The sequence below is a fragment of the Euleptes europaea genome, chromosome 21 (genome assembly GCF_029931775.1).
Source record: "Euleptes europaea isolate rEulEur1 chromosome 21, rEulEur1.hap1, whole genome shotgun sequence".
In the NCBI taxonomy this organism is placed as follows: Eukaryota; Metazoa; Chordata; class Lepidosauria; order Squamata; family Sphaerodactylidae; genus Euleptes; species Euleptes europaea.
Window position 1 is genome coordinate 11,470,720 of NC_079332.1, and position 27,552 is coordinate 11,498,271.

The window sequence follows — 27,552 nt, forward strand, 5'->3', positions numbered from 1 at the left end:
TCGACGCTTTCATCCACCTCCGGTTCTTCCAGCGCTTTTTGGCTGACCTGGAATTGCGTTGCGTATGCAGGCCTTCTCGGAAGGAACCATCCGGTGTTTGCTCGAGGCAATAGCAGTGGCGGACAGGATTGTCATCTTTTGTTCTTCCTCTCAAAGGTATGAGGTGTTCAGGGGTGCCGTTGAAGAAACCTGGCGCCGGTGAACTTGTCGCCAAACACAGCTGGAAGAGTCTGGATACCACGCTCGTGAGGGAGCAGAGACCGTTCTCGTGATATCTGGGCAGCTCCCGAACCGTGTTTTAATATAGTACAAGGGAGATAATTCTAACTGGGTAGAATAAACCTGGATAGGACCTGGGGGGAGACGGAGTTCCAGTACTATCAGCATGGCGTTTCAGAGGTGGTATGATCTGGATAGGCTTCCACCGGCGCAAGCGAGGAATAGTTCTTGTTTTCTGCTCGAGTCACAGCAGCCGCCCGACAGAAGTGGAAATGGGAGGGGGGGTGTTAATCCGTTGATCCAGTTGGGTGGGAAACTTAAAAAACGCTCACGTCTGCTGCTGTGTTTGTTTGGGGGGTTTGTTTTTGAGGGGAACCCCGGGTTCTTATCAAGTGGAGGGATACGGCTTGGTGTCGGGGAGAACCGATAACAGACCCAAGAGTTGCGGTGGCGGGGGGGAGAGAAAGGAAATGGTGATGCAAAGCCAGAGTTTGGGGAAAATGAATTCTGGGCACTGAGCAATAGGAAAGTCTGGCGTTCTCACGAGTCGCTTCTTGGATCTCTAAGGGAAATGGGCTGAGGAGAAAGGGGAGCAGAACCCTAAGATTTACAAATTCTAAGCTTCCCCCTCCCAAAGGGTTATCGGGACTTGTTATCTGAACGCCACGGGTTCTTTTGACTCCTCCTCAAGCGAAGCAACGTGTGTGTTTTAACCCAACCTTCGCTCCTTGGGGGAGGGGGAGGAATTAGCAAGTCTTCTGTGGATACACAGTCTTACTCTAGGCCAGGGTTTCTGCCCACTGTCTCTTCCTCCCCGCCCCCCGTTTCCCCTAATGCTGTCCCCAGAACGGAGGCTGATAAGCAGAAATGAGGGGATTTGGGAGAGGCCTTTATTGTTCTGCAAAACCACGCCAGGCCGAGGTTGCTGTTGCAATTGCAAGCTGGAGTGGGTGCTACAGCTGCTCTGGAGGGGTCAAATGGCAACCCCCTCTGCCCAACCTGGCCCCGATCCGTCCAGCTGGGCGATCTGATGGAACTCCAGGACTAGGTCTTTGGTTGGGACACCCGCGTCGACAGGAAGTTCGGGCTGCTGAGTTCACACTCCCGTTATTACCAGCAATAAGGCCGTTCCGTCTCGTTAAAACTGGCTCTCGGCTGTTTTCGAAGTTTGCGACGGATGTTCCGTCCTTGCGCACGTCTCTCCTGTCTCTCCAGGGCAGGGAAAACCCGCAGTCTTCCAAGCCAGCTTCCATGACGCCTGTGTGGGCTGTTGCCCCATCCAGCAAGGAACAGAGCGAGGGCAAAATCGGACATTGTGCAGCTAACAAACCCAGCCGCCTTGTGGATCTGTGGCGGCCAGTTCTGTTTCCTTCCTGTCCCATAAGGTGCTACTCGTACCTGGAATATAATTCTGTGGGTGCCTTTCAAAAGAAGCGAGAACAAGATCTTCGCCCCCGCTGCTTTTATACACACACCTGGCCTGTATGTGGGGTTGCCGGACACACAACTTCCTTAAGGAACCCACAAAAGAGTTACGGTATGTTTGATGCAGGGGGGTTATTGTCTCCGGGTGGCGGATGAATGCTCTGGGGCGGGATGGTGGCCCTTTCTTTAACTTCGGGTGAAGTTTGGCAAAATCGAGATGAGCCAACCTGGCCTTAAAGACCCTCTCTGTTTCCCACTATCGCTGCAGCTTTATGCTGAGGTGCTAAAACGGTCTCTGATCCCACGGAGATGGGTGTTTTTTTTCAATAGTAACTTAAAGATGGCCACAGAGTTTTCTTCTGTACCATCTCTGTTCTCTCTGGTTCAGTTTTGTCAAAGAACAATGCTTTTCTCAAAGAACAACCTCCCCATCAAGGCTAGGGGCTGTGCGCTCAATAACCTATCCCTTACTACGGAAGTAAGTTCCCAAGTCAACTGTGGTGGAAAGCTTCACCCCCTGCCCTGCCTGTGTTTTTAGTAGCTCATCTCTGGGATAAGGGTGGTCTTTGCAGCTCGAGAAGACCTGGACCACTCTGACTTGCTGCTGGGATTATCGATCATAAAAAGCCCTCTGACAAATGGATTTTAAGGCACAACGTCCATTTGTGCTAAAAAGCCAGGTGGGCCAACAATACAGCTTCCAAGTCCATCAGATGTAAGATTTATACTCAGCTGTTCCTTCCAGTGTTGTTGTTTTTTTCTCAATGTGGATTTATTTTAATTTCTTTCCTCCCCTTTCTGATTCTGTTGTGGTTAAATAATGTGCCTTTCCTACTCAGGACTTGTTTTTTAAAAAAACCTGACCATTTGGTGGTTCTTTGTGTCTAACACGATCCTTTTCCTGTGAACCATATTCTTCATTAAACCCAACTTTGTTGCGTGGAATTCAATAAAAGGTGTGGCTAAATCAATCCGCCTAGACTCGGCTGCTTGCGTTCGGCAAGGGGAGAAAAATTCCCATTGCAGAGGGGTTTACTCACCTCCAGGGATGTGTTCCCAAAATATCTGCCCCAAAGTGGAAGCTGGTTTAATAGTCATGCTCTGTTCCGCTTTGATGCATTTGAAGGGGGCATGGCTTGTGTGCCTTTAAAAATAATATTCTGCTGAGTTCCACGGCTGTTGAGTGGGACAGTTGGAGAGAGAGCCGCTGGACATGATGTGATGGAAACTGTTTAAGGTTATTGCTGGCTCTAAAAAATAATGGTACATGAAGAATAGACTGTGTGAACAGACTGCTGGACTTGATGGGCCTTGGTCTAATCCAGCAGGGTTTTTCTTTTGTTCTTAAGAAGAAGAAGAGGAGGAATAATAATAATAATAATTAGTTTTTATATCCCGACTTTCTCTACCATTTAAGGAAGAATCAAACCGGCTTACCATCACCTTCCCTTCCCCACAACAGACACCTTGTGAGGTAGGTGGGGCTGAGAGAGCTGTGACTAGCCCAAGGTCACCCAGCGGTCTTCGTGTGTAGGAGCAGGGAAACAAATCCAGTTCACCAGATTAGCCTCCGCCGCTCATGTGGAGGAGTGGGGAATCAAACCCGGTTCTCCAGATCAGACTCCACTGCTCCAAACCACCGCTCTTAACCACTACACCACGCTGAAGAACTGCTCATCTTGTATGGAAATCCGTCATGGTTCCCAATTCCTGGTGGTAGAAGAGCTGGCCTCAGTGACTTCAGTCGGCAGATACTGGGGTGTTGCTTCCCTGCTTCCAGTGTGATTTTAAAAAGAGCCCCCGTTACTGTGTGTAGCTTGTATTGCCTATTGCCGTAAGGTAGGAGCCTACTTTTTAATTTTGCATTGTTTAATGTTAATGATTATGCTTTATTTCAGTTCTGTTTTCATATTTCTGTTTGCTTCCTTTCTACAGCCCCAAATCCTATTGCATTGTTTGTTAGGTGTCACGTGAACACATGAAGCTGCCTTCTACTGAATCAGACCCTTGGTCCATCAAAGTCAGTATTGTCTGCTCAGACCGGCAGCGGCTCTCCAGGGTCTCAGGCTGAGGTCCTTCATATCACCTACTAGCCTAGTCCCTTTAACTGGAAATGGCGGGGGATTGAACCTGGGACCTTCTGCAGATGCTCTGCCACTGATCCACAGCCCCTCCCCATCCTGTCGACTGTATTGCCTCACTCTGCATAATCCGCCTTGCGTCCCAGTGAGAAAGGCGGACTATAAATAATGTGTAAATAAATAAACCTCCAGGCCAAAGCAGGGAAGCAGCATGTTGACATCAGATGAACAGAAAATTACCGAGGAAGGGATTTGTCAGCAGGGAATGTCCAACAGACGGAAAGTAAAAAAAGTGAGAACGCGGGCAAATCTAGCAAGCGTTCTGTTTGAGAGGGATTAGCTCAAGGTTGACTCAGCCTTCCATCCTTCCGAGGTCAGTCAAATGAGGACCTGGCTTGCTGGGGGTAAGGGGAAGATGACCGGGGAAGACACTGGCTAACCACCCCGTAAACACAGTCTGCCTAGTAAACGTCGTGATGTGACGTCACCCCATGGGTCAGGAATGACCCAGTGCTTGCACAGGAGACCTTTACCTCAAGAAAAGTTTTTTGGGTGTGTGTGTTGATATTATGCAGTATCTGCCAGGAGATGGCAGCTGAGATCCTGGACAGAGCAGGTCGATGTGATTTCCCATACAGTCAGGACAAGCAGAGGCTGTTCCAAATGAGAGAATCTGACAAACTATCTTTTGAAGGCAGCAGGATACAGGCACTATCTGTGAGAAATTGCAGTTCTGAGTTTGGGAGATGGCAACAAACTGTATGTGAGCTATATTTAACAAGAGGAGAAAAGCTACTTATCTCCAGCAAAGCTCACATTAAATGGTGAGCATGTGCTGCTGGATTTGTGACCTTTTTGTGTGTGTTTTGTCATCTGCAGTAGAATAACAAAACTGCAATGACATTTTTAAATGGACATTCATACTTGAACGGTCCCCATCTCTTCTATGTCAACCGTTACCCACCCACCCACCCTCCTTCCCTTTTTTGGCAATGGATGTGAAAGTGCAGAGATTCTCGAATGCATCTCTGATCAAGTGCAGATTACCAGGCAGGGCCCAAGGCTTGTTCAAATAACAAGTTTGCTTGCCTGGAGAATAGGTTACCAGCAGTTCCCAAACTGTGCTCAATGGAGCACTTGGTGCTCCATGAAACATCTCCTAGTGCTCCCTGAAGATCTTGGAAAGCAAAATACTGCTGTCGTTTGGTTTAGTATATAGGTGCTAGGTGAAAATTAGTGCTCCGTGATGAATTTCTCTCCTGAAAAGTACTCCATGACTCAAAAAGTTTGGGAACCGCTGGGTTAAGCTATATCATGTTGTGGTCTTGTGTGTATGTGCATATGACAGGGGGTGGGAGTCAGTATATTTCAGGCTCTGTTTTCTTAAACGGGCATATCTGTCGTTTAGCTGACAGGGTTGTTGGGACGGTAAAACACACAGAAACATTTCCAAGGTATTGGTTCTTGTAGGTCATCTGGGCTGTGTGACCGTGGTCTTGTCCCACAGCCCGGATAACCTACAAGAACCAATGAACTCTGCCCGTGAAAGCCTTCGACAATATTTCCAAGGTATGCCCAAACGTAAGCGCACAGCAAAAGTGGAAGCATGTTTGGGGTGCGATGCTCAAGCTAGTCAACGGGAAGGTGGGACAGTTGTCACCCGAGCCCTTTGCGGGGAGACTAACTCCAAAAGGAGAATTCGGAGTGACCCCAATGACCTTAGAACAGAGAGCCTGTTCCCCCACCCTCTCCTCCAGAAGTCCAGTTCCAGTCACTGCAAGCAAGTGAGAAGTAACTGCAGAGGGACTTCAAGGGCGTTAAGATCAGGCTTTGGCACGGGTTTGGAGTCGTGAGAACGCGCTTGCTTGGGAGTAAAGCGGGCCCGATCCTGTCCCTTAAGCGGACTCTTCAATATAGTAGAGAAGAGCAAGAGTCCAGTAGCACCTTAAAGACTAACAAGAATTGGTTCTTGTAGGTTATCCAGGCTGTGTAACTGTGGTCTTGGAATTTTCTTTCCTGACGTTTCGCCAGCAGCTGTGGCAGGCATCTTCAGAGGAGTAACACTGAAGGACAGTGTCTCTCAGTGTCAAGTGTGTAGGAAGATATAGTCAGAGAGGGGTTGGGTTTGAGCTGAGTCATTGTCCTGCAAAAGTAATGTGCTAATCATTGTCCTGTAAGTATCAAGATAATGTGCTAATGACGGTGTGGTATGTTAATATTGGAACCATTGTATCCTGAAGAGATCTGTTAATGTGTGAAGTCCAAAGCTAATCTCCATGGCTATTGTTGACTATAGTCTTTGTTAGTCTGGAGGTTTTTAGGACTAACAAGAATATCTTCTGGCAGGGTGTGAGCTTTCGTCAGCCACAGCTCACTTCTTCAGAAAGCTCATACCCTGCCAGAAAATATTCTTGTTAGTCTTTAAGGTGCTACTGGACTCTTGCTCTTCTCTACTACTGCAGACAGACTAACACGGCTACCCACTGGGAATTATGTGCAATATAGCTGAGCTGCAAAGAAGCGATTCTCGGATAGAGGTTAGGGACAGACCGTTCTGCAGGGCGCGGGTCCTGATTGGCCAGCCCCGAAGGGGCGGGGACTAAGTCCTCCCTCTGCCCGCCAGACCCACGCGGCCTTCAGCGGGCGCCGACGCGGCGTTCGCCCTCTTCTGGGAATCGTAGTCCTCCCGCCCGCCCTCCGCAACCTACCGCTCCCCCCGCGGCGACTACATTTCCCATAAGCGCGCGGGGCGACGGGGAGCGAGAGCGCCGCGGTTTGGTTTCTTCCCCCCCGCCCCGCAAAGCACTCTGGGGCTTGTGGTTCGAGCGCGGCCGCGGGAACCCTCGCCTCCCCGCCCGGCTCCCCCGGCCGAGGACTACCTTTCCCGGCAGGCCCCGCGCGGCCGCCAATTTCCCCCCTCCTCTTCCTCGCCTCTCTGTCTGGACGCCCCCCCCTCCCTCTCCCCCCCCCACTTTTGGCGGAGACATTTGCGAAGCGAGTCTGTCTCTCCAAGATGGCGGCCTGGGGAAGGAGGCGCGCGGGGCCCGGCAGCTCCAGCGGCGGAGGAGGCGGCAGGGAGAGGTGAGAGCGAAGGAGGGCCCCCCCCGGCCTGGCCCGGGCTGCCCTTGGCCCGGCTTCCCCCCCCCCTTAGGCCCTGGTCCCAAGCGGGCGGCGGGGGCCGCCTCAGGGGTCGGTTGAGAGCTAGGCCGCGGGGTGGTATTGGGGGGGGGCGGACGGACACACACAAAGGGGCCCCTTTCTTTCCGTTGAGGTGGCAAATTTGGGGGTTTTTTATGTGGGGGGGTCGGGTGTGCCTTTGTGGGGGGGTGTTGGTTGTGCGAGGCCTGACGGGGATGTCTGTGTGTGGAGGATGGGGGGGGTCGTGATGGGTGGGGGGGTCAGGGGGAGCTGAGGAGGAGGGGGGAATGGGAAGGGCAGAGCAGCTTTGGGGGTGGGTAGGCCGCAGGGGGGGGTAGGCTGGCCCCTAGTTCAAATCCGGAGTGGGTGAGGTTTTTTTTTAAACAGGACTCTAGAGGTGAGACTTGGGGTTGGGGGAGGCGTGGTGGGGGGAGGTAATTGTGTGCCTTGGAGAACAGGGGGCGCAGGCTGGGGGGGGGGGCTGGGTTGGTCCTGTGCAGCTCTCAATGTCTTGTAGTCTGGCCCTGAGTTCAAATCCAGGGAGGGTGGGGTTTTACAGGTCTCTAGAGGTGAGACTTGGGGTTGGGAGAGGTGTGGAGTGGTGGTAATTGTGTGCCTTGGAGAACAGGGGGCGCAGGCTGGGGGGGGGCCTGGGTTGGTCCTGTACAACTCTCAAGGCCTTGTAGGCTGGCCCTGAGTTCAAATCTAGGGTAGGTGTGGTTTTTACAGGACTCTAGAGGTGAGACTTGGGGCTTGGGAGAGGCATGGTGGGGGGAGGTAATTGTGTGCCTTGGAGAACTGGGGGGGGGGCTGGGTTGGTCCTGTGCAACTCTCAAGGTCTTGTAGGCTGGCCCTGAGTTCAAATCCAGGGAGGGTGGGGTTTTACAGATCTCTAGAGGTGAGACTTGGGGCTTGGGAGAGGCGTGGGGTGGTGGTAATTGTGTGCCTTGGAGAACAGGGGGGGGAAGGCTGAGGGGGCTGGGTTGGTCCTGTACAACACTCAAGGCCTTGTTGGCTGGCCCTGAGTTCAAATCTAGGGTAGGTGAAGTTTTACAGGTCTCTAGAGGTGAGACTTGGGGTTGGGAGAGGCGCGGGGGGGGGGAAAGGTAACTGTGTGCCTTGGAGAACGGGGCGCCTGCTGGGGGGGGCTGGGTTGGTCTTGTACAACATTCAAGGATTGGTAAGGGGGGGCGGGCAGGGTGTGATGCAAGTAGGAATTAGGTCAAGGGTTTGGGAGGGTGTAGGAGTTTGGGGCAAGCCATTGTGGAGGGTCTCCCTGGGAGAGAAAGGTGGAGCTTAACTGAGTAAATAAGGATATTATCCTTATCCCAAGGGCATGGAGGGAGTTGAGGTGCAGCTTAGGCGACGGTGGGGGGATGCTGAGGCGGGAGGTGGTGGTTTGGGGACAGTGAATGAGGGGGGGAGTGAGGGTAGGGTTTCAGGGTGGTTGTCCGGGGAGGGGCCGGAGAAGGGCTTGCAGGAGGGAAAGAAGGTCAAGGAAGATATGTTGGTGACCTAGGAGCTCTCGTTGCCCTCTGAGGCATTTGGTGTGAAGCTCGCACCTTGCAAGCGCCCATTGCAGTTCTGGGAGGGCAGAACAGTTTGGCTGGGGTATGTGTGTGTGAGTTTTTCCACTGGAATGGGGAGGGAGGGGAGTGGGCAAAGGGAGGTCAGTTTAAAGCTGGGCCGTTACTTAAAGGAGGCTTTTTGCCATGCCCAGGTGTTAGGCGGAGAGGTGGCGAGATCCGGCATGGCAAATGTTCTTGGATGCTCCTGTGATCTATTTTCGCAGGCCCGTAAATACCCCCCTAAGCCCTCTGAAGCTGTTAGTACACAGCTGTTAGTGCGGGTTGAGTGATTTGTGTTTTTAGGGGGTTGAAGCATTGTTCTGGGTTTGGAGAGGAAACTGAAGGAACTCGACTGCTGTTTGTTGCCTTTGGCACTTCGGTACTTTGAGTGCCAGCGTGGTGTAGTGGTTAAGTGGTGGTTTGGAGTGGTGGACTCTGATCTGGAGAACCGGGTTCAATTCCCCACTCTTCCACATGAGCGGCAGAGGCTAATCTGGTGAGCTGGATTTGTTTCCCCGCTCCTCCACATGAAGTCAGATGGGTGACCTTGGGCTAGTCACAGCTCTCTCAGCCCCACCTACCTCACAGGGTGTCTGTTGTGGGGAGAGGAAGGTGATTGTAAGCCGGTTTGATTCTTCCTTAAGTGGTAGAGAACGTCGACATATAAAAACCAACCCTTCTTCTTCATCATCTGATCCACAGAAAGTGCGAATAAGAAGGGGCAACTTATGAGTTTGCAGAATTCTGTTAAGGTACCCTGTCCTCTCTCCCGGTTTTGGGGGTTAGATTTTTGCCATGGAGTTGTACACCTTATGTTCCATGTTAGCTAGCTTCTAAAACGTTAGTAGGTATAAAGCAACATTCTCATCTGGGGAGTGCAACATAACTTTTATTTTTGCTCCTCCATTCAAAGGTTTCTGTGAAATGTCTGCCATTTGTATTGGTGCATTATTTCCATGACAGCTCCTTTTTTATCAGAGTTAAACTCTTAACTGGAGTTAAAGCAGCAAGCCCTGGTTAGCATTTGCCATAGGGAAGTATCAGCACTGACATAGATGATTGCAGTACGATGTATACTATCTAATAACAGGCGTTCAGTATTATCCTTGTTTCCGTAAGCTCAGCAAGGGTGATGGAAGTCACTCTAAGTACTGCTGACATACAGCTGACCCAGCAATGTGGTGCATTCACATCGTTCTGGTTGGAAATCTCTTTATTTGCGTTGTGTTATGGTTTCTCCAAACTGGGAAGTTGGGAATGCCAGAAAGATAGCCTTGAATGAGCAACACCTGCTTATCTTTGGATGCCAGGAATACAGCTCGGCTGAAGAAGAAATCTCAGTGTTCATTAGATGACCGCAGAGTTTGTGCCTCTTGTGTGGTAGATGCAGTTCCCATCACTCTTTGCTGTGTTATCAGGTTCATAAGAACATAAGAAAAGCCCTGCTGGATCAGGCAAAGGCCCGTCAAGTCCAGCAGTCTGATCGCACAGTGGCCAACCAGGTGCCTCTAGGAAGCCCACAAGCGAGACGACTGCAGGAGCATTACCTTGCCTGTGTTCCACAGCACCTAGTATCAAAGGCATGCTGCTCTAACACTGGAGAGAATGGATATGCATCAGGTTCCCACTGCCAGATTTCTCATCAACAAGACGGCTTTTGGAACTGCTTTGTGTGCTTTTGGGCGGCGAGTCTAAAAGGCGCTCTTCCTGACGTGAGATAGTTAGTGTCAGGGGAAATAACAGATGAGTAAAACATTGTCTTAATGGCTTAGATTCTAGTAACATTTAATATAAGTATCTCAAAACACCCTGAAGTTGGGGAGCCGGTCAATTCGCTGTTCAGATCATTTGGCCGTTGTGCCTGTGCTCAAAAATGTCATGGAACTAAGGATTCCCTTGTGAAGGTGGGAGGGATATTGTCATCATCACTCTGATATGGAACTGATTAATGCAAGCGATGAGGTTTCAAGTGTTTGTTGGTGTTGGGACTGTTAAAATGTGTTTACTCAATGCAAGTCAGTGTGTGTGTGCCATCAAGTTGCAGCTGACCCAAAGTGACCCCAGCAAGGGGCTTTCAAGGCAAGTGAGAAGCAGAGGTGGCTGGCCATTGCCTTCCTCTGCAAAGTCTTCCTTGGTTGACTTACATCCAATATTTATGGTTACCCCATCAATGGGCTTTCAAGGCAAGTGAGAAGCAGAGGTGGCTGGCCATTGCCTTCCCTGGTGGTCTCCCTTCCAAGTACCGACCCGGCTTAGCTTCCAACTTATGGCGACCTCAGGAAGGGGCTTTCAAGGCAAGGGAGATGGCTGGCCATTGCCTTCCTCTGCAGAGCCTTCCCTGGTGGTCTGGCCATTGCCTTCCTCTGCAGAGCCTTCCCTGGTGATCTCCCTTTCAAGTACCGACCCGGCTTAGCTTCCAACTTATGACGACCTCAGCAAGGGGCTTCCAAGGCAAATGAGAAGCAGAGGTGGTTTGCCATTGTCTTCCTGGGAGGTCTCCCTTCCAAGCACTGACCCTGCTTAGCTTCCAAGATCCAATGAGATCAGGCTATACCACACTGCCTTCCCTCCCATACAAGTCAATATGCATGTTAGAATCAAATTTCACTTTATTCAGAGCATCGGAAAGTTTTCCCATTCGAATTATTCTGGAAAGCCCACACCACAGGGCCAGAATTAATTTCTGTTGCTAGCCTAGTTGATAGAAAAAGCCCAGGGTCTGTGTTAGATCATAGACCTACATGTAAATGGTAAAGAGATTGGCCCGGGACTTGGCTCCTGGGATCTGATTCTCCTTTCGGGATTCTCAGTGAAACAGATCCAGAGAACTGGTGGTCTCTTTCCCCAAAGAGCCGGAGCTAAACGTGTGTGTAGATTTCTGTGCACTGGATAAGAGCTTAAAGAACAGAATGTTACAGCTGACCTGGACATCACAGGAAGACCAAGGCAACGAGGCCTATCTTTGGAATGTGGGATTGACGTCTGCAAGTGTTTTAGCCACTTCTGTGAGTTTTGCACGTCACGATTTGGCTGGCAAACACTTCTCTGAACCCTTGGGCTAGTCACAGCTCTCTCTCAGTCCCACCTACCTCAGAGGGTGCCTGCTGTGGGGAAGGGAAGGTGATTGTAAGCTGGTTTGAGTCTTCCTTAAGTGGTAGAGAAAGTCAGCATATAAAAACCAACTCTTCTTCTTCCTGAGCCGCTTTCAATATCCATGAGAGCGAGCATAATGTAGGAGGCTAAGAGCCATGAATTAGAGGAGCAAGTCCCTGGTTTAGGTTTCATTTGAGCCATGAATTTGGCCTTGGTCAAGGCATTGTCTTTGAATCTCAGCTCCCTCATCCGCAGTGTGACCGACCTTAGAGGGTTGTTGTAGAATCATAGAGCTGGAAGGGACCACCAGGCTCATCTAGTCCAACCCGCTGCACAATGCAGGAAACTCACAACTACCTCCCCCCCCACCCCCAGTGCCCAGAAGATGGCCAAGATGCCCCCCCTCTCATGAACTGCCCAAGTTTATAGAGTCAGCATTGCTGACAGATGGCCATCTAGCCTCTGCTTAAAAACCTTCAGGGAAGTTGTATGACACAGCTTTGAACATTCAGAAGTTCTCTATAACTACTAAGTATTATTGTTACTGCTTTCACCTCCCCCACCCCAAAGGAGTGTCTACTGGTTTCTGATGTAGCCACCAAAATCCAGATTACAGTCATGGTTTCTCTTTAAGTTTAATGTGCTCTTACAGTCTGGCCAAAGACGCTGGAGCGTGGTGTTCAGTTTGTAAAAGAAAACAGCAGGGTGAAGCTCAAGCGCGGATTTTGAGCAAAAGGCTTTGCCCGTATTCGTTTCCTTGCACGAAATGCCAGTCGCCTGATCCCGCCACGTGAGTTTTCCAGTTGGGCAAACTTCTTAACTGGTAATAAGCTACTTTTACTCGGGTCTGAACTTGTGGTTTTTGGTGTGGAGTGAGAAATCCGTGCCTGTGCCCCTTCACGTTTAGTTGCGCCCTGATTTATCCTGAAGTTTTGCTCCACTGGTCTGATGTGAGTGGGCGGAGGGTGGCAGCCTGCGGAGTGATGCTCTGGGAAAAACTTTTTGCCGCTGCTCTTGGCTCCGATCAGCAGTTCCTGCCCGGCTGCTGCAGCTCTGTTGGAAGCCATTTGGTCAAATCAGTGTGCTGGTTTGATAATGTGGCGTTCTTCAGCTATGGCTGACGTCGAGACATAACAGAGTTTCAGCCGGATCTTGAGTTATACTACTTAAAACATGGGGAGGGGCCGTGTCTCAGTGGTAGAGCCTCTGCTTTGCATGTAGAAGGTCCCAGGTTCAGCGTGGTATAGTGGTTAAGAATGGTGGTTTGGAGTGGTGGACTCTGAACTGGAGAACCAGGTTTGATTCCCCACTCCTCCACATGAGCGGCGGACGCTACTGTGGTGACCTGGGTTGGTTTCCCCACTCCTACACATGAAGCCAGCTGGGTGACCTTGGGCTAGTCACAGAGCTCTTCAGCCCCACCTAAATCACAGGGTGTCTGTTGTGGGGAGGAGGGGAAGGTGATTGTAAGCCTTAAGTGGTAGAGAAAGTCGGCATATAAAAACCAACTCTTCTTCATCGTCTCTTGTTTAAAATGGTCAGGTAGTAGGTGATGTGAAAGACCTCCATCTGAGTCCCTGGAGAGCTGCTGCTAAGTCGACAATACTGACCTTGATGGACCAGAGTTTTGATTCAGTATAAGGCAGCTTCACGTGTTCATGGGTGCATTTGGTTGTGCCAGGCTGCGCTGATCTAACAAGGATTGGTCATAACTTGGATTTCAGTGAAATAAATCCCTTGATGCTAAAGCTCCCGTGATTGACGTTGCCCTGTTAACATATGCACCACGTGAGGCAAATCGCAAGAGAGGGTGGCATAGTTGTTCGTCTCCCTGATCCCAGTCTGACTCCGAGGTTCGAGTTCCCACTTTGCTGTGGATGCAAGCAGGGTGACTTTGGGCCAGTCACATGTTCTTGTCCTGGCCTACCTCACAGGGCAGTAGTGAGGGTAAAATGGAGGCAAGGGGAACAATGTAAGCTGCTTTTGTGGGGGGTCCCCCTTGGAGAGACAGGTGGGGTGTACATTAACTTTAAAAATGAAAAACTTCCTTCCCAGCGGCACTCTGCCCTCTTCTTTTAAATCTCCCTTTTAATGAACAGAGAACTGACTCTTAAATTTCTCCATTTGGAAGTGGTTTACCCAGAAGCCTTCAGCAGCACTGGTGAGCATATGTCAAAAGAGCACGGTGTGTGCATATGCAAATTTATTAGTGCTGCCGGCCAATGAAAGACGCGGTGGGCGAATTGTCAGCCATTTACCTTTTAACTGATCTATGGATTAAATGTAAATGCAATTGTGAATCAGCACCCCAACATAGGTGCCTTTTTTGAGATATGAGGGAAAGTGTACAAACATAATTTAATTTATTTTTGGTGCCCTAACCTGATGCTGCAGTACTGCAGTCAAAGGTTGTGCTCACAACCTGAGTTCAATCCCGACAGAAGTCGGTTTCAGGGAGCCGGCTCAAGGTTGACTCAGCCTTCCATCCTTCCGGGGTCGGTCAAATGAGGACCCGGCTTGCTGGGGGTAAAGGGAAGATGACTGGGGAAGGCACTGGCAAGCCACCCTGTAAACAAAGTCTGCCTAGGAAACGTCGGGAAGTGGCGTCACCCCATGGGTCAGTAATGACCCGGCGCTTGCACAGGGGACCTTTACCTTATTTAACCTGATGCTGCTACTTATTTTTAGACAGGAAAAGGCTATCATTCATATTTTCCTTTCCTGCTTTTTGTTATACTGGCATGCCTAGGCACTGGGTCTTCCATTAATTTAGAATCAACTCTCACACCAAACTGAACTGGGAACCATTAAAGCTTGCCGCCTTAACATACAGGTATGCAGTTGTGTGCACACACAGGTTGGAAAAAACAATTTGAGTTTCCAAGCATCGGTATTGGGTTTTTTCCTTTGCACGTGAAATTCTGGTTATAGGTGTGTGCAAGTTCCATGTACATATTCGTATGCACACATGCACAAGTAAACAAAGCTGGGAAATACACATGAACACGTGAAGCTGCCTTATACTGAATCAGACCCTTGGTCCATCAAAGTCAGTATTGTCTACTCAGACTGGCAGTGGCTCTCCAGGGTCTCAGGCGGAGGTCTTTCACATCACCTACTTGCCTGGTTCCTTTAACTCAGTGGTTCCCAACCTTTTTTTGACCAGGGACCACTAGGACTTTTTTGTTTGGTGCAGGGACCCCAAGGTTCAAAATAAAAATTCTGAGAATTTGAAAATAAACTTTAATCATAACTGTTAGTTAAACATTAAACTTAGAATAATATTTAAATATATATTTTTATAATAGAGAACTTTTAATTGAAAATATTAATTTATTACGGGTTTATAACTTTGTTTCGCAGACCTTAATTTAGTTCTTGTGGACCCCTGGGGGTCCACGGACCCCCGGTTGGGAACCAGTGCTTTAACTGGAGATGCCGAGGATTGAACCTGGGACCTTCTGCATGCCAAGCAGAGGCTCTACCGAGCCACAGTCATACATTCTTCTCGCCCCCCTCCCCCATCCCTGGCTGCCTTGAGAGTGTGAAGGCACACCAGAGCCCCCACAGCTCAGCTTCAGCTTTTGACTGTGAGATATTAAAATAGTTAATTTTCAGCATTATCTACCAACCTGGCTAGTTGCATACCAAAGTTTAGCTTTCTGGAAGGTGAGGAAGTTCTTCAGCAATCTTGGGGGTGCATTGGGCGGTGAGTGCGTTTGAACCACGTCTGTATTTTTTAAAAAAATTGCTAATGGGTAGTCACAAGGCAACGGATAGGGTCTGTGAATTCCTCCACGCACATCTCGAGATTCTTGTGTTTGCCTCTGTTTTGGCACAGACGGTTCCCGCCCCCCTTTCTCGCCACACCACTAAATTCTGCCTTCTCCCACCAAGCGCTGTCGATGCAACCATCATTCCAGATGAGACGCTGAACAGAACGCCGTGCAACATAAAGCTTCCCTTTGTGTGTGTGGTTTTTTTGGGGTGTGTGAAAAGGTCTAGAAAATGAATGCGTGGCGCAAACAGCTGCCCTGGAGCTTTGTCCCGCCCGGTTGCTAACAAAGGTGTTCCGCAGCGTCCCCCGGGCACCAGATAAAGGCCTCCCCTGACACAGCATCTTTAAAAAGTGCTAAATTGATTATCGACGCCCTCTTGCTGCCCAAAGCTTAATGCCGGGGGAGGGGGGGTCCCAAAGGGACCCCATCAGTACGCAGGTGGGATCCTGAAGGGCCTACGTGAGAGAATGCAGGAGCAGCTGGTTTTCAGTTGAGCACCCCCACCACCCAAAGAACCCCACAGAAGGAAGGAGAAACTCACGCAATTTGTCATCCAATGGATACCTCCCAAAAAAACACCCCCTCTGGCCCCACCTTTCCAGAACCATGTCAGTGACCTTAACCCCCTTAGGTCCTGTGGTTTAGTCCTTAAAATTACTTTCAGATTATTTTGCATTGAGATTCTCTGGGTCCCCAGGAGGAAAAAAATGCTAGTAAAAGAGAGGGGCGACCTACGACTCGGTGCAGATCAAGTATTTGTTGCTTTATGGCCTTTTTTTTTTTTTTTTTTGCCATCTGGTTGAGGAAGGAAGTTTGAAATTGTGTGTGTGTGTGAGAGAGAGAGAAGTGCACATAATGAAAGTTTGGAAATGCAAGAATATTGGACGGGGCTTCCTGTAGTCAAGAAGGTGGTTTCTGTGCTCTGAGCCCTCTGCATCTGTTCCTAATTTTCATGGGCTCCTCTCCTTATCTGCCCTTGCCCCCGCAAGGTCACCTCACAAAACTTGAAATTCTGTGGCCTACAGAAGCATAAATCCGTCTAAGCACAGGCTTTTCAGTGTAGGAAACTTAGGAGGTTCAGAGGCCATAAATGCAGCCAAGGCCAGCCGAGAGGAATGCCAACTGGTGAGTTTCCCAGTTCAACTCTGCCTTTCTTCCCGCAGGGTCGCCTTGTCTGCCACGGACTGTTACATAGTTCACGAAATCTACAACGGTGAAAACGCGCAGGACCAGTTTGAGTACGAGCTGGAGCAGGCCTTGGAGGCCCAGTACAAGTACATCGTGATCGAGCCCACGCGCATCGGGGACGAGACGGCCCGCTGGATCACCGTCGGCAACTGCCTGCACAAGACGGCCGTGCTGGCGGGCACCGCCTGCCTCTTCACCCCCCTGGTGGTCCCTGCCGACTATTCCCACTACATCTCCTTGCCCGCCGGCGTGCTGAGCATAGCCTGCTGCACCCTCTATGGGATCTCCTGGCAGTTCGACCCCTGCTGCAAGTACCAAGTGGAGTACAACGCCTATAAACTCTCCCGCCTGCCCCTGCACACGCTCACCTCCTCCACTCCCGTGGTTCTGGTGCGGAAGGATGACCTGCACAGAAAGAGACTGCATAACACGATAGCCCTGGCTGCCCTGGTGTACTGTGTAAAGAAGATTTATGAACTCTACGCCGTATGATTGTGCAGCCGGGGGAAAGGAGGAACCCATGAAAGACATGGAAAATGTATTGAAGAAAAAAAAAGGCCCCCTCAGTTAACGATTGATTTCCTCCCCCCTCTCTTCTCGGTGGGCACCCAGGGAAGTGGTTTTGGTTTATCCCACTTATTTTTTTTAAAAAGAAAACCCACAAAAATAACACATCACTGATTTGGCGCGGTAAAAGGGGGGGGGACGTTCAGTCCTTTCTTACGCCCAGGACATCGGTTCTGCAGTGGAACGGAACACTGCGGGAGCCAAAGTCGATCGCGGAATGTCAATGAACGGGAACGATGCGCAGGCAAGGGGAAGGGGGGGTTGCGAGCTTTCTCTCTTTCTTTTGAGAAACCTTTAAGTATATTGTTTAATTGTATTCTACAGAACCAGCTCGAAGTTCACTGACCATTCATTAAAGGATGAGACTTTCAAAGAAAAAATAAAATCTTGCTTCTCCCCCCCACCCCTTTTTTTTTTGGTGCCGAAGCTGCCCTTAGAAGGAGTGTCTTTTTCAGGGGTGCTTCAGCTGATGGGAGTTGGGGGGGGCACAGAGCGGGGAGGGTTTGCCCTGGACTGAGATGGGCTTGGGGGCCATAGCCTTCCTGAGAGCCAGTGTGGCGTAGTGGTTAAGAGCGGCGGACTCTAATCTGGAGAACTGGGTTCAATTCCACACTCCTCCACATGAAGCCTGCTGGGTGACTTTGGGCTAGACACAGTTCTCTCCGAACTCTCTCAGCCCACGCAGAGGAAGGCAATGGCAAACCACCACCTAACATCTCTTCCCTGAAAATCCTACAGGGTCGCCATAAGTCAGCTGTGACTTGACAGCATTTTCCACCACACTTCCTGCAAGTAGCTGAGGGCCGCGCACATAGTATTCCCCTCCTCTAGGTGTGCAGTTTTAGTGAACGTTAAGAGGAAAAACTTGACGTAGAACCACTGTGGCTCAGTGGTAGAGCATCTGCTTGGCATGCAGAAGGTCCCAGGTTCAATCCCCGGCCTCTCCAGTTAAAGGGACTGGGCAAGTAGGTGATGTGACCAGAGACCCTGGAGAGCTGCTGCCGGTCTGAGTAGACAATGCTGACTTTGATGGACCAAGGGTCTGATTAAGTAGAAGGCAACTTCATGTGTTCATATGTTCTTATGGTGATTATTTATTCTACCCTCACACATCCATTCTCTATTCAAGGGCAGTTTTGCACAGTGCACAAGTTTCCACATCTGATCGATTTGGACTTTCACTTGCCAGTTTGAAGCTGAAATCCCTTGGCATAATTTTGTGCAGCATCTTTGCAAGGCTCCACCTGAGTCTCCGTGCAAGATTTGGAGAGCTCAGCTGTGAAACCCGAGTGGCCCAGAGACGAGCCTGCCCACCCTCTCTAAACGTGGTCGCTGCAACATGACCTGTGTGCCATAAAGCTGGCGACCTTGAAAAGGCATCCCGCAAGGGCAGAGCCAAAACTCTCAGCTATCTTTAGCTGCTGGAATCTGGCGCAGCCAGCAAAGAGCCTGCCGTTGTGTCCGTTCAGTGGGTCAGTTTGGCTAAGGAGCGAAAGGCTGCTGTTTCTGAGAACAAGACATCTGTACAGCTGGCAAAGTAGATTCTTGCTGGTTTTTCCCTCGCTGTTATTGGGCTGCAGACTATGGCTCTAAATGTGGTTTTTCTACAAGCATCTGGTGCTGAACTTTCTGACTGCCATGTGGGGGGGCTCGTTGAGAGGAGATGGTTTATGAATGAACTGAAATAAAAGCAAATACGTTTTCCTCCAGGACCGATGCGCTTCTCTGGGCCAGAAAAGCAGCTGTGTATCTTCTGCTTGGAATAGACAGTGATATTAATTGACCTATACTCAAGATTAAAACACTGAGATAACCATTTTGTGAATTATAGCCGCCCCAGGAGCATGAGAGAGATGACAAAAGGCTGTGAATGGCATTTAAGGCTTGTTAATCTCATTGTCCTGTAGGCAATATCAAGTCCCTGGATTAAAGAAGTAGAAAGATGCTGCTATTGAATTATGTGGACAAGTTATGTACGTTTACTTTTTTTTTTTTTGCAAGAGCCAGACCTGAAAATGACGTTTAAATTTGGCACTCTGAGTACAAGGGTGTTACAGATTCAGGATAAGAGAGGACTGTAGGAGGCTGTATACATGTCGTTGATCTAGCACAAACCAGCAGCTTCCGATTCTATAGGCGTCAGAGCTGACAATTTAAACGTGTATGGTGGGCATCTGATACTGACTGAGAGACACTGTCCTTCAGTGTTACTCCTCTGAAGATGCCTGCCACAGCTGCTGGCAAAACGTCAGGAAAGAAAATACCAAGACCCCGGTCACACAGCCCGGATAACCTACAAGAACCAATGAACTCTGACTGTGAAAGCCTTCGACAATAATCTGATACTGACTTTAAAAAACCAGGATAAGCCTGGGGTTATTCTGATCTCTTCCCCCCAGACTAAGCTCTGCTTGAGTTTGTGGGGCACAACTCTCAGTAAAAGCCAGCTATGTGCCAAAGGAGGGCAGCTAGAAGTTCTACAAAGTGCTTTTATTTCCACATCTGCCCCCTGATGTATAGAAAAATCCATGCACAGGGGCAGACCAATACAGAGTGTCACAGGTAGACAGATCTAACCCTGAGGTCAACTAGGTAACTATGCTAGGTTTCTAGAGACATCAGTCCCAGGATGGTGTGAATCTGCCCTGGATATTAAATTCATATGATGGCACAGTGTTTGTAGAGAATATGCAAGGGTGCTAACTTTAAATTGGCTATTTTAACCCACCTAGCAAGGAAGATCTAGGCTGTGAAGAAAGCTGGGCTCTGAATCCTTTAGCCACGTGCATCTAAGGGGTCATTTATAAAGCCTCTCCCATGATTCCTATCTGCCAAGGACAAGCTTGGAGCTTAACATGGGAGGGCTTTGGTCGAGGCCCAGGATTGCTGCTGATTGGCTAACTGGGGTCTTGGGGCACAGAGTGAACGCCATAAACATCAGTTCAATTGCTCTCCTTTCAGCACAGATGCATTCTGGGACAGCTTCCTTTTTTCAGCAGGCAGATAAGAGAGAGAAGAGGAAATTCGCGCACCCGGGACTCCTTTCCCCAACAAGCGCATGTGGCAGGGATGACAGATGCAGGAGCAGCAAAGTGGAAAGCGAGCTTCATTCCCTGCGAGTCTCTCCTAAGCCAAGCCCTACTGAAACGAACGCGTGGGGCCTGAAGCACCCGGCCCTCGTTCGTTTAAACGTGCAGGAGAACCTTGCGGTGTATGGTAAAGCCTTCATGCTGGTGATCCCAGAAAAAAGATTCCCTTAGAGGGCGGCCTCTGAAAAGAAAAGCAGACCGGGCCCAACTTCACATGCCAAGCAAAAGTTAAGGAGAATTGCTGAAGTCCAGACTTCCGGCAGAGCCTTAGGGTCTAACAGGTGGTTGCTTCTGCTTCCGGTCGTCGCTTGGTGGAGCTGGCCAGAGCAGGGCTTACGACTCCTTGGCTTTCCTCTCTTTCCGGGCTCTGGCTGCCATGAAGGCGAAGAAGAGCTTGGGGAAGAGCGTCCGCAGGTACACCGCCAGTGAAGGTGTGAGGCCGGCCACCAGCACTTCCTTTCTCCTCTTCCCCACGGCGCTGAGGACCTCCTGTGCCACCTCCGCGGCTCCTTGGCCTTGGCTGGTAGCCTTGTCCATCACTGTGAAAGATTTAAAAAAAGGAAGGGGGAGGTAAAAACTCTGTTCCCTCCACATGCAGCCTCTGTCAGCTCTCAGGTAGAAGAAGAGTTGGTTTTTTATATGCCGACTTTCTCTACCGCTTAAGGGAGACTCAGATCGGCTTACAATCACCTTCCCTTCCCCTCCCCACAACAGACACCCTGTGAGGTAGGTGGGGCTGAGAGAGCTGTGACTAGCCCAGGGTCTCCCAGCTGGCTTCATGCGTAGGAGTGGGGACACAAATCCAGTTCACCAGATTAGCCTCGGCTGCTCATGTGGAGGAGTGGGGAATCAAACCCGGTTCTCCAGATCAGAGTCCAGCGCTCCTAACCACCACGCTGGCTCTCTTCACGCTGGCTGGAGCAAGTAGCTCCAGGGAACATGAGATCAAAAAGCCAAGCTCGGGTTCAAGGATTAGGCAGGGATGCGGGGGCGGGGGGCGGGAAGAACAGTCATTTTAATGTTGAAAATAAGATACAAGGCACTCAGGAATTAAAACAGGCATGCCCTGTCTATTCCAGACTGGCTTTCATACTGTCATTTCTGAACCTGTGCAAAGGTTTCTTAAGGTTTATGATTCCCCGCCCTGTCCTCTACATCTCAGTAGATCCCTATGATCTACGTGAGCAAAAGGAGTTCTTACCTCCATACTGGGATCCGTCGCCTGTTATGGCGTTCAGCGACAAGTTTGTCTGAATGTAGCCGGGGCTCACGACCGTCACGTCGAGACCGTCCTGCTCCACTTCCGCTCGCAGGCAGTCGAAAAAGGCCTGCATGGCGTGTTTGGAGGCGGCATCTGGCAAAACACAGAAAGGGGGCGGATGCGAGCTCCGTCGGTCACTGGACTGAGCTTTGCCGTCGGCAACGTGGAGTGGCCCCACAGAAGGCCCTGCTGGCATTGACATCTGCTTGATGTAAAAGATGGGGAAACTATTCTTCCCACCCAATGCTGCAGGGGCGTATAAGCCAGGAGCTTGTATACGAGGTTCCCATCCCCTGAGCGCTGTTCACTGCCACATCGGGAGGTCTGCGACCCTGTTTCTCTCCCCGCTGACACTTCCGAAGCCAACAGCGCATGAAAACTGTCACCATCCCCCCCCCCCCAGCAGTCAGACTTACAGGCAGAGCGGAAAGGGATGGCGATTTTGCCCTGGATGCTGCTGATCGCCACAATGTGACCTTGCCTCCTCTTGATCATAGAGGGCAGGAGGGCTGAGGAGAGAGAAAAGCAGTGGGAGAAACGTTAGGAGAGTCCCTCCTCTTCCCCAAGGGCGCTGCTTCAACTTCTCACTACCCTGATCCGTTTCCATTCCTCTCCAAAGAAGAATCCCCTCCCAAAGACACGGAAACTGAACTGCATCATGTATTCTGTCCCGGAAGCTGGACTTTCTCTGAACCCAGTGGCGGTAGGATTTTGGTTTTCTTTTCAGGAAGCCCTTTTGAAATCTCGTTCAGTTGGAGAAAAAACCCACTAAATTTTTCACAGAGGCCCACCCAAGAGTGGGCACTGTGGTGTCTGGGTTGGGCCCTCTTTTCTCTTGCTTCCATTTGTTTCACTGGCAGGCAAGGGTGTGCAATCAGCTTCGGATTTAATTTAGCAAGAGGGGCATATTTTAAATATCTTTTAAGATGCTTTAAAGCCCCTGAGCCCAGCCTGGTTGCAAATGAGGGTGGGCTATAAATTTTAAATTAAACATTTTAGGTGGGTGCTCGGGTGGCTTAAATGCATTCTTTTAATGGTACTTTGTTTTTACCTTTTGTCAAAGCGATGGGACCGAAGTAATTGGTTTCCATTACTTTCCTATCCACCTCTACCGCTGTGTCTGCTATGGTTCCTCGATAACTGATCCCGGCGTTGTTGACCAGGATGTCCACGTGGCTCATGCTCTTCAAGATCTCCTCGGCGGCGCTGACCACTGCTTTGGTGTCCGAGAGGTCAAAGGTCACAGTGTGATGTTTATGGGGCTGTTTTTAACAAACAGGAGAGCGTATACTGTTATCTGGACGGGTCGCAGAGAAGCAATGGAGAGTGATTCAGATTGGGGAAATCTCTACTCAGCCACGTGATCACCGGGTGCTCATAAGCAAGTCGAGAGACAGAGAGATCGATAAGGATATTGCAGAGCTTGAGAAGGTGCAGAAAAGAGCAACCAAAATGATCAGGGGGCTGGAGCCACTGCCCTATGAGGAGCGGTTAAAGCGCTTAGGGCTGTTCAGCTTGGAAAGGAGGCGGTTAAGGGAAGACATGATAGAGGTCTATAAAATTATGCATGGTATGGACAGAACCAGAACGCGGGGTCATCTGCTGAAGATGGCGGGTGAGAGTTTCAAAACAGATACAAGGAAGTATTTCTTTACACAATGCATAGTTAAATTGTGGAACTCCCTGTCCCAGGATGTGATGGCTGCCAACTTGGAAGGCTTTAAGAGGGGAGTGGACATGTTCATGGAGGAAAAGGCTCTCCATGGCTACTAGTAAAAATGGATACTATTCAAGGTGTATACCTATTCTGTTCAGGATCAGAGGAGCATGCCTGTTATATTAGGTGCTGTGGAACACAGGCAGGATAAATGCTGCTGCAGTTGCCTTGTTTGTGGGCTTCCTAGAGGAACATGGTTGGCCACCGTGTAAACAGACTGCTGGACTTGATGGGCCTGAGTCTGATCCAGCATGGCCTTTCTTATGTTCTTATGTCTGGGACTGCTTGAGGAATGCAGGTGGTGAGCTTCCCCTCACCAGCAGTCTTCAAGCAGTGGCTTGTCAGGGATGCTTTCGGCTGATCCTGCATTGAGCAGAAGGTTGGTCTGGATGGCCTCTATGGGCCCTTCCAACTCCTCGACTCACTCTGCTCTAGGCCAGCACAAGCAAGCGCTTACGGTCTCCTTTAGAGGGCTACCCAACATTCACTGGTGGAGATGACATTCTCGGGCATTCCCCGCATTGGTTTAGGACTCTTCATCTGCTGCCCGTATGTACGCATGTAGATATATTTTTAAAAGTGGGATCTCATCAGTATCTTCTCCAGAAGGCAGTGGCTCTCTGGCGGAGATCGCTTCCAGTCCTGCACCCCAGGGTACCCTTTGTAACTAGAAATGAACTCGGAGCCTTCCACGGGACTGCTCAGCTCCGGCCCCCCACTCCGACCAGCTCCACCTCCTTTCCCACATTCTTACGTTCTTGGGATGACCGGCCATGGTGGAGAGCTCCCTCAGCAGGTCCTGCAGCCTCTCGCCGTTCCGGCCGCACAGCACCAGCTTGGACCCGGCGGCGTGGAAAGCTTTGGCACATTCTTGGCGACAGAAAGGAGAGCGGCGTCAGAAGAAGCCGTTTAAGTAATTCCATTTAATTCATCATTCCTAGGCTGGGGGCAGGTAAGGCATGATCCAAGTATTCCAGAATGGGCCCCAAACAGCCAGTGTGGTGTAGTAGTAAAGAGCGGTAGTCTCTAATCTGGAGAACTGGGTTTGATTCCCCACTCCTGAGCGGCGGAGGCTAATCTGGTGAACTGGGTTTGGTTTCCCCACTCCTACACACAAAGTCAGTTGGGTGACCTTGGGCTAGTCACACTCTCTCAGCCCCACCCACTTCACAGAGTGTCTGTTGTGGGGAGGGGAAGGCAAGGCGATTGTAAGCCAGTTTGATTCTCCCTTAACTGGCAGAGAAAGTCGGCATATAAAAACCAACTACTCTTCTTCTCTCTTTATCTCTTTACTACTGTGATAACTTCACTTACACAGCCACTGACTTGGGCTAGTCACAGCTCTCTTAGAGCTCTTTCAGCTTCACCTACATCACAGGGTGCCTGTTGTGGGGAGGGGAAGGGAAGGTGATTGTAAGCCGGTTTGATTCTTCCTTAAAAGGTAAAGAAAGTCGGCATATAAAAAACCAACTCTTCTTCTCTCTTTACCTCTTTCCTACTGTGATAACTTTATTTACACAGCCACTGACTGTGAATCAATCAGTCGCCTCCTGTCTTGGAAGACAAAAGATGATCTGGCAAGGAGTGTGGATTGCGTAAGGCAGGCACCCCCGTTTTCGGGAGGGGCATCACAAATAGTGCCCCAGGGAGGGGGGAATGAAAAGAAGGAAATTAACACCCCCTTTGGGTTAAACCCAGTAAGGCCTGTTGGGGAGAGAACGTGCATGGGCTGAGGGGAGGCCAGTCAAGTCAGGAGAACTTATAAGAACAAGACAGTAACTTCCAGAAAGCGAGTATGTTGGATAGTCCCCCACACACACACATCGCTGGCAATCAAGATCAAGTTAATTTATGCCATAGTATTATTCCCCATTACTATGTGTGGGTGTGAAAGTTGAAAAATGCAGAAAGCTGATTCCTTTGAAATGTGGTGTTAGGGGAGAGTTTTAAAGACAGCCTGGACTACCAAAAGGACACATCCGTGGGTTCTAGATCAAGCCTGAACTCTCCCCAGAAGCTGCAAAGACTAAACAGGCTATCGTACTTTGGTCACATTATGAGAAGACAAGGGTCACTAGAAAAGACAATCATGCTAGGGAAAGTTGAAGGCGGAACTAAAAGAGGAAGACCCAACATGAGATGGATTGCCTCTAAAGGAAGCCACAGCCCTCAGTTTGAAAGACCTGAGCAAGGCTGTTACGAGAGGACGTTTTGGAGGACACTGATTCATAGGGTTGCCATGGGTTGGAAGCTACTTGACAACACTTCACATACACACGTACCTCCCCATAGACCTACCTTTCCCTAGGCCCGAAGTGGCCCCAGTGATCACTACCACCGCGTCTTTGAGGTAGGCTCTTGCCCACATCCGTTGCAGCAACCAGAAGAAGCCGTAAACCCCCAAGCTGCCCGCCAGCAGCGGAAGGATGACCGCGGAGGCGAGATCCATCAGCTTCCCTTTGTGGCAGTTCCTCCTGGATTCACAAGAAAGAAGCCCAGGCCTGGTGAAACCTCTCTCCAGCCTTCTCTTTCGGAACGGTCCCCAAACCACCCCAAAGCAGCCACTCCTGGGGACAGGTTCTGGCAGCACCACAAAAACCGGCAAACAAGAAGCAGCAAGCGAGCTGGGAAATCAGCTGGCTAAATGTCCTCTGACCGCCTGGCCTGATTTTGTCAAGCCTGCAGCAATTCTTTGGGATTTCTAGGAAAGGGCCATGGCTGCCTCCTGCCAAAATGGTGGCCACAGCCAGCTGGGCCAATGAGCGCTCGGTGATTGTCCGGGGGGACTGGCGGTTTGCTAATCAAGTCACAAAACCGAATGCAAAATCGCTTTTGGACCCCCACCTCCTCGCAGGCTCATGCATTCTATTGACATTTTAGAGAGTATTTCCTAACATAGAATCATAGAGTTGGAAGGGGGTCCATAGAGGCCATCTAGTCCAACCCCCCTGCTCAATGCAGGATCAGCCTAGAGCATCCCTGACAAGTCTTTGTCCAGCTTAAAGACTGCCAGTGAGGGGGAGCTCACTACCTCCCTAGCTAGCTGAAATTGAAAATTCTATTCAATAAATCAACCCAGTCTTGCCACACAAATATCCACAGCTCTCCACCTTGTGCTTCACACACAAAAACCAGACGCAAACTCCGATTCAGGCAGAAGGCAGCAGCCAAACGCCAAGGCAGGCAAGGGGGGGAAAGGAAAATGGCAAACCACCTTACGAACAGCTGGGTCCGAGGAGCATTAGTCTCCGGAGAAAATACCTTGGCGCACACTGGATCTCTTGATGTCGGAGCGAGGTTCGCCCCAAATAAACACGGCCCCTGGTTAAGGAATTCCATTTTGCCACTGTAGAGACTAATTTTCCACAGGGAGAGCATTCAATCAGCTTCAGACTATCTAGCACAGTATGATCCCACCCTTTCTCTGAGGAACATAAGAAAGGCCCTGCTGGATCAGACCAAGGCCCATCAAGTCCAGCAGTCTGTTCACACAGTGGCCAACCAGGTGCTTCTAGGAAGCCCACCAACAAGATGACTGCAGCAGAATTTATCCTGCCTGTGTTCCACAGCACCTAATAGAATAGGCATGCTCCTCTCATACTGGAGAGAAGGAAGGTGGGAAGGAGGGATGGAGCGAAGGAAGGAAGATAAGTACAGCCCTGCTGGATCGGACCAAGACCCGTCAAGTCCAGCAGTCTGTTCACACAGTGGCCAACCGGGTGCCTCTAGGAAGCCCACAAGCAAGACGAGTGCAGCAGCATTCTCCTGCCTGTGTTCCACAGCACCTCATATAATAGGCCTGCTCCTCTGTTCCTGGAGAGAATAGGTATGCATCATGACTAGCATCCATTTTGACTAGTAGCCATGGATACCCCTCTCCTCCATGAACATGTCCACTCCCCTCTTAAAGCCTTCCAAGTTGGCAGCCATCACCACATCCTGGGGCAGGGAGTTCCACAATTTAACTATGCATTAAAGAAGAGCTCAGACATGGCTCTTCTTTCCTCATTCTGTCTTCACAACAACCCTGTGAGGTAGGTAAGAGGGGGAGAGAGAGAGAGCTCGATGGCAGAGTGGGGATGCAAGTTCTCAATCTGATACACTGAACCAGAGTCCCCAACCTCTTTGAGCCTGCGGGCACGTTTAGAATTATGACCCGGCATGGTGGGCGCAGCAACAAAATGGCTGCTAGAGAAGGCGGAGCCAGCCACAAAGGGATTGCCACAGTTTAACTTCAGTAACATGGTGCAAAGATCCTTGTGCTATGGTGGCAGCTGCTGCCCAAGCGATGTTTAAAAATATCTGCACAGCCAATCAGAAACCTTGCTGGGCAAACACCCTACCTGGCCCCACCTGCTCCCTAAAAACACTTGGCAGGCACCAGAAAGGTGTGCGTGGGTCGTATTGGGGCACCATGTTGGGGGGCC

At 50.2% G+C, this 27,552-nt stretch overlaps 2 protein-coding genes across 2 annotated transcripts; one reads left to right on the forward strand and one right to left on the reverse strand.

Moving 5' to 3' along the window:
• Positions 1-6,738: 6,738 nt before the first annotated feature.
• TMEM11 (transmembrane protein 11) lies at positions 6,739-17,004 on the forward strand. The gene is made up of 2 exons (XM_056866618.1): positions 6,739-6,806; positions 16,329-17,004. Exons 1-2 carry the CDS (start codon positions 6,739-6,741, stop codon positions 16,981-16,983), a joined length of 723 nt encoding a protein of 240 aa, XP_056722596.1. The 3' UTR covers positions 16,984-17,004.
• A 3,476-nt stretch (positions 17,005-20,480) lies between these two features.
• On the reverse strand, positions 20,481-25,613 carry DHRS7B (dehydrogenase/reductase 7B). The gene is made up of 6 exons (XM_056866342.1): positions 25,424-25,613; positions 23,880-23,995; positions 22,460-22,670; positions 21,825-21,917; positions 21,349-21,501; positions 20,481-20,686 (listed from the first exon to the last, which is right to left on the reverse strand). Exons 1-6 carry the CDS (start codon positions 25,572-25,574, stop codon positions 20,481-20,483), a joined length of 930 nt encoding a protein of 309 aa, XP_056722320.1. The 5' UTR covers positions 25,575-25,613.
• Between the last annotated feature and the right edge of the window lie 1,939 nt (positions 25,614-27,552).

Coding starts and splice junctions, on each gene's coding strand:
- TMEM11 (XM_056866618.1), top strand. CDS start 6,739: ATGGCGGCCTGGGGAAGGAGGCGCGCGGGGCCCGGCAGCTCCAGCGGC. Junction 6,807..16,328: donor GGAGGAGGCGGCAGGGAGAG/GTGAGAGCGAAG, acceptor TGTGGCCTACAG/AAGCATAAATCCGTCTAAGC.
- DHRS7B (XM_056866342.1), bottom strand. CDS start 25,574: ATGGATCTCGCCTCCGCGGTCATCCTTCCGCTGCTGGCGGGCAGCTTG. Junction 21,918..22,459: donor TCCCATCGCTTTGACAAAAG/GTAAAAACAAAG, acceptor CTCTCTCCTCAG/CCCTCCTGCCCTCTATGATC. Junction 20,687..21,348: donor CGACGGATCCCAGTATGGAG/GTAAGAACTCCT, acceptor AATCTTTCACAG/TGATGGACAAGGCTACCAGC.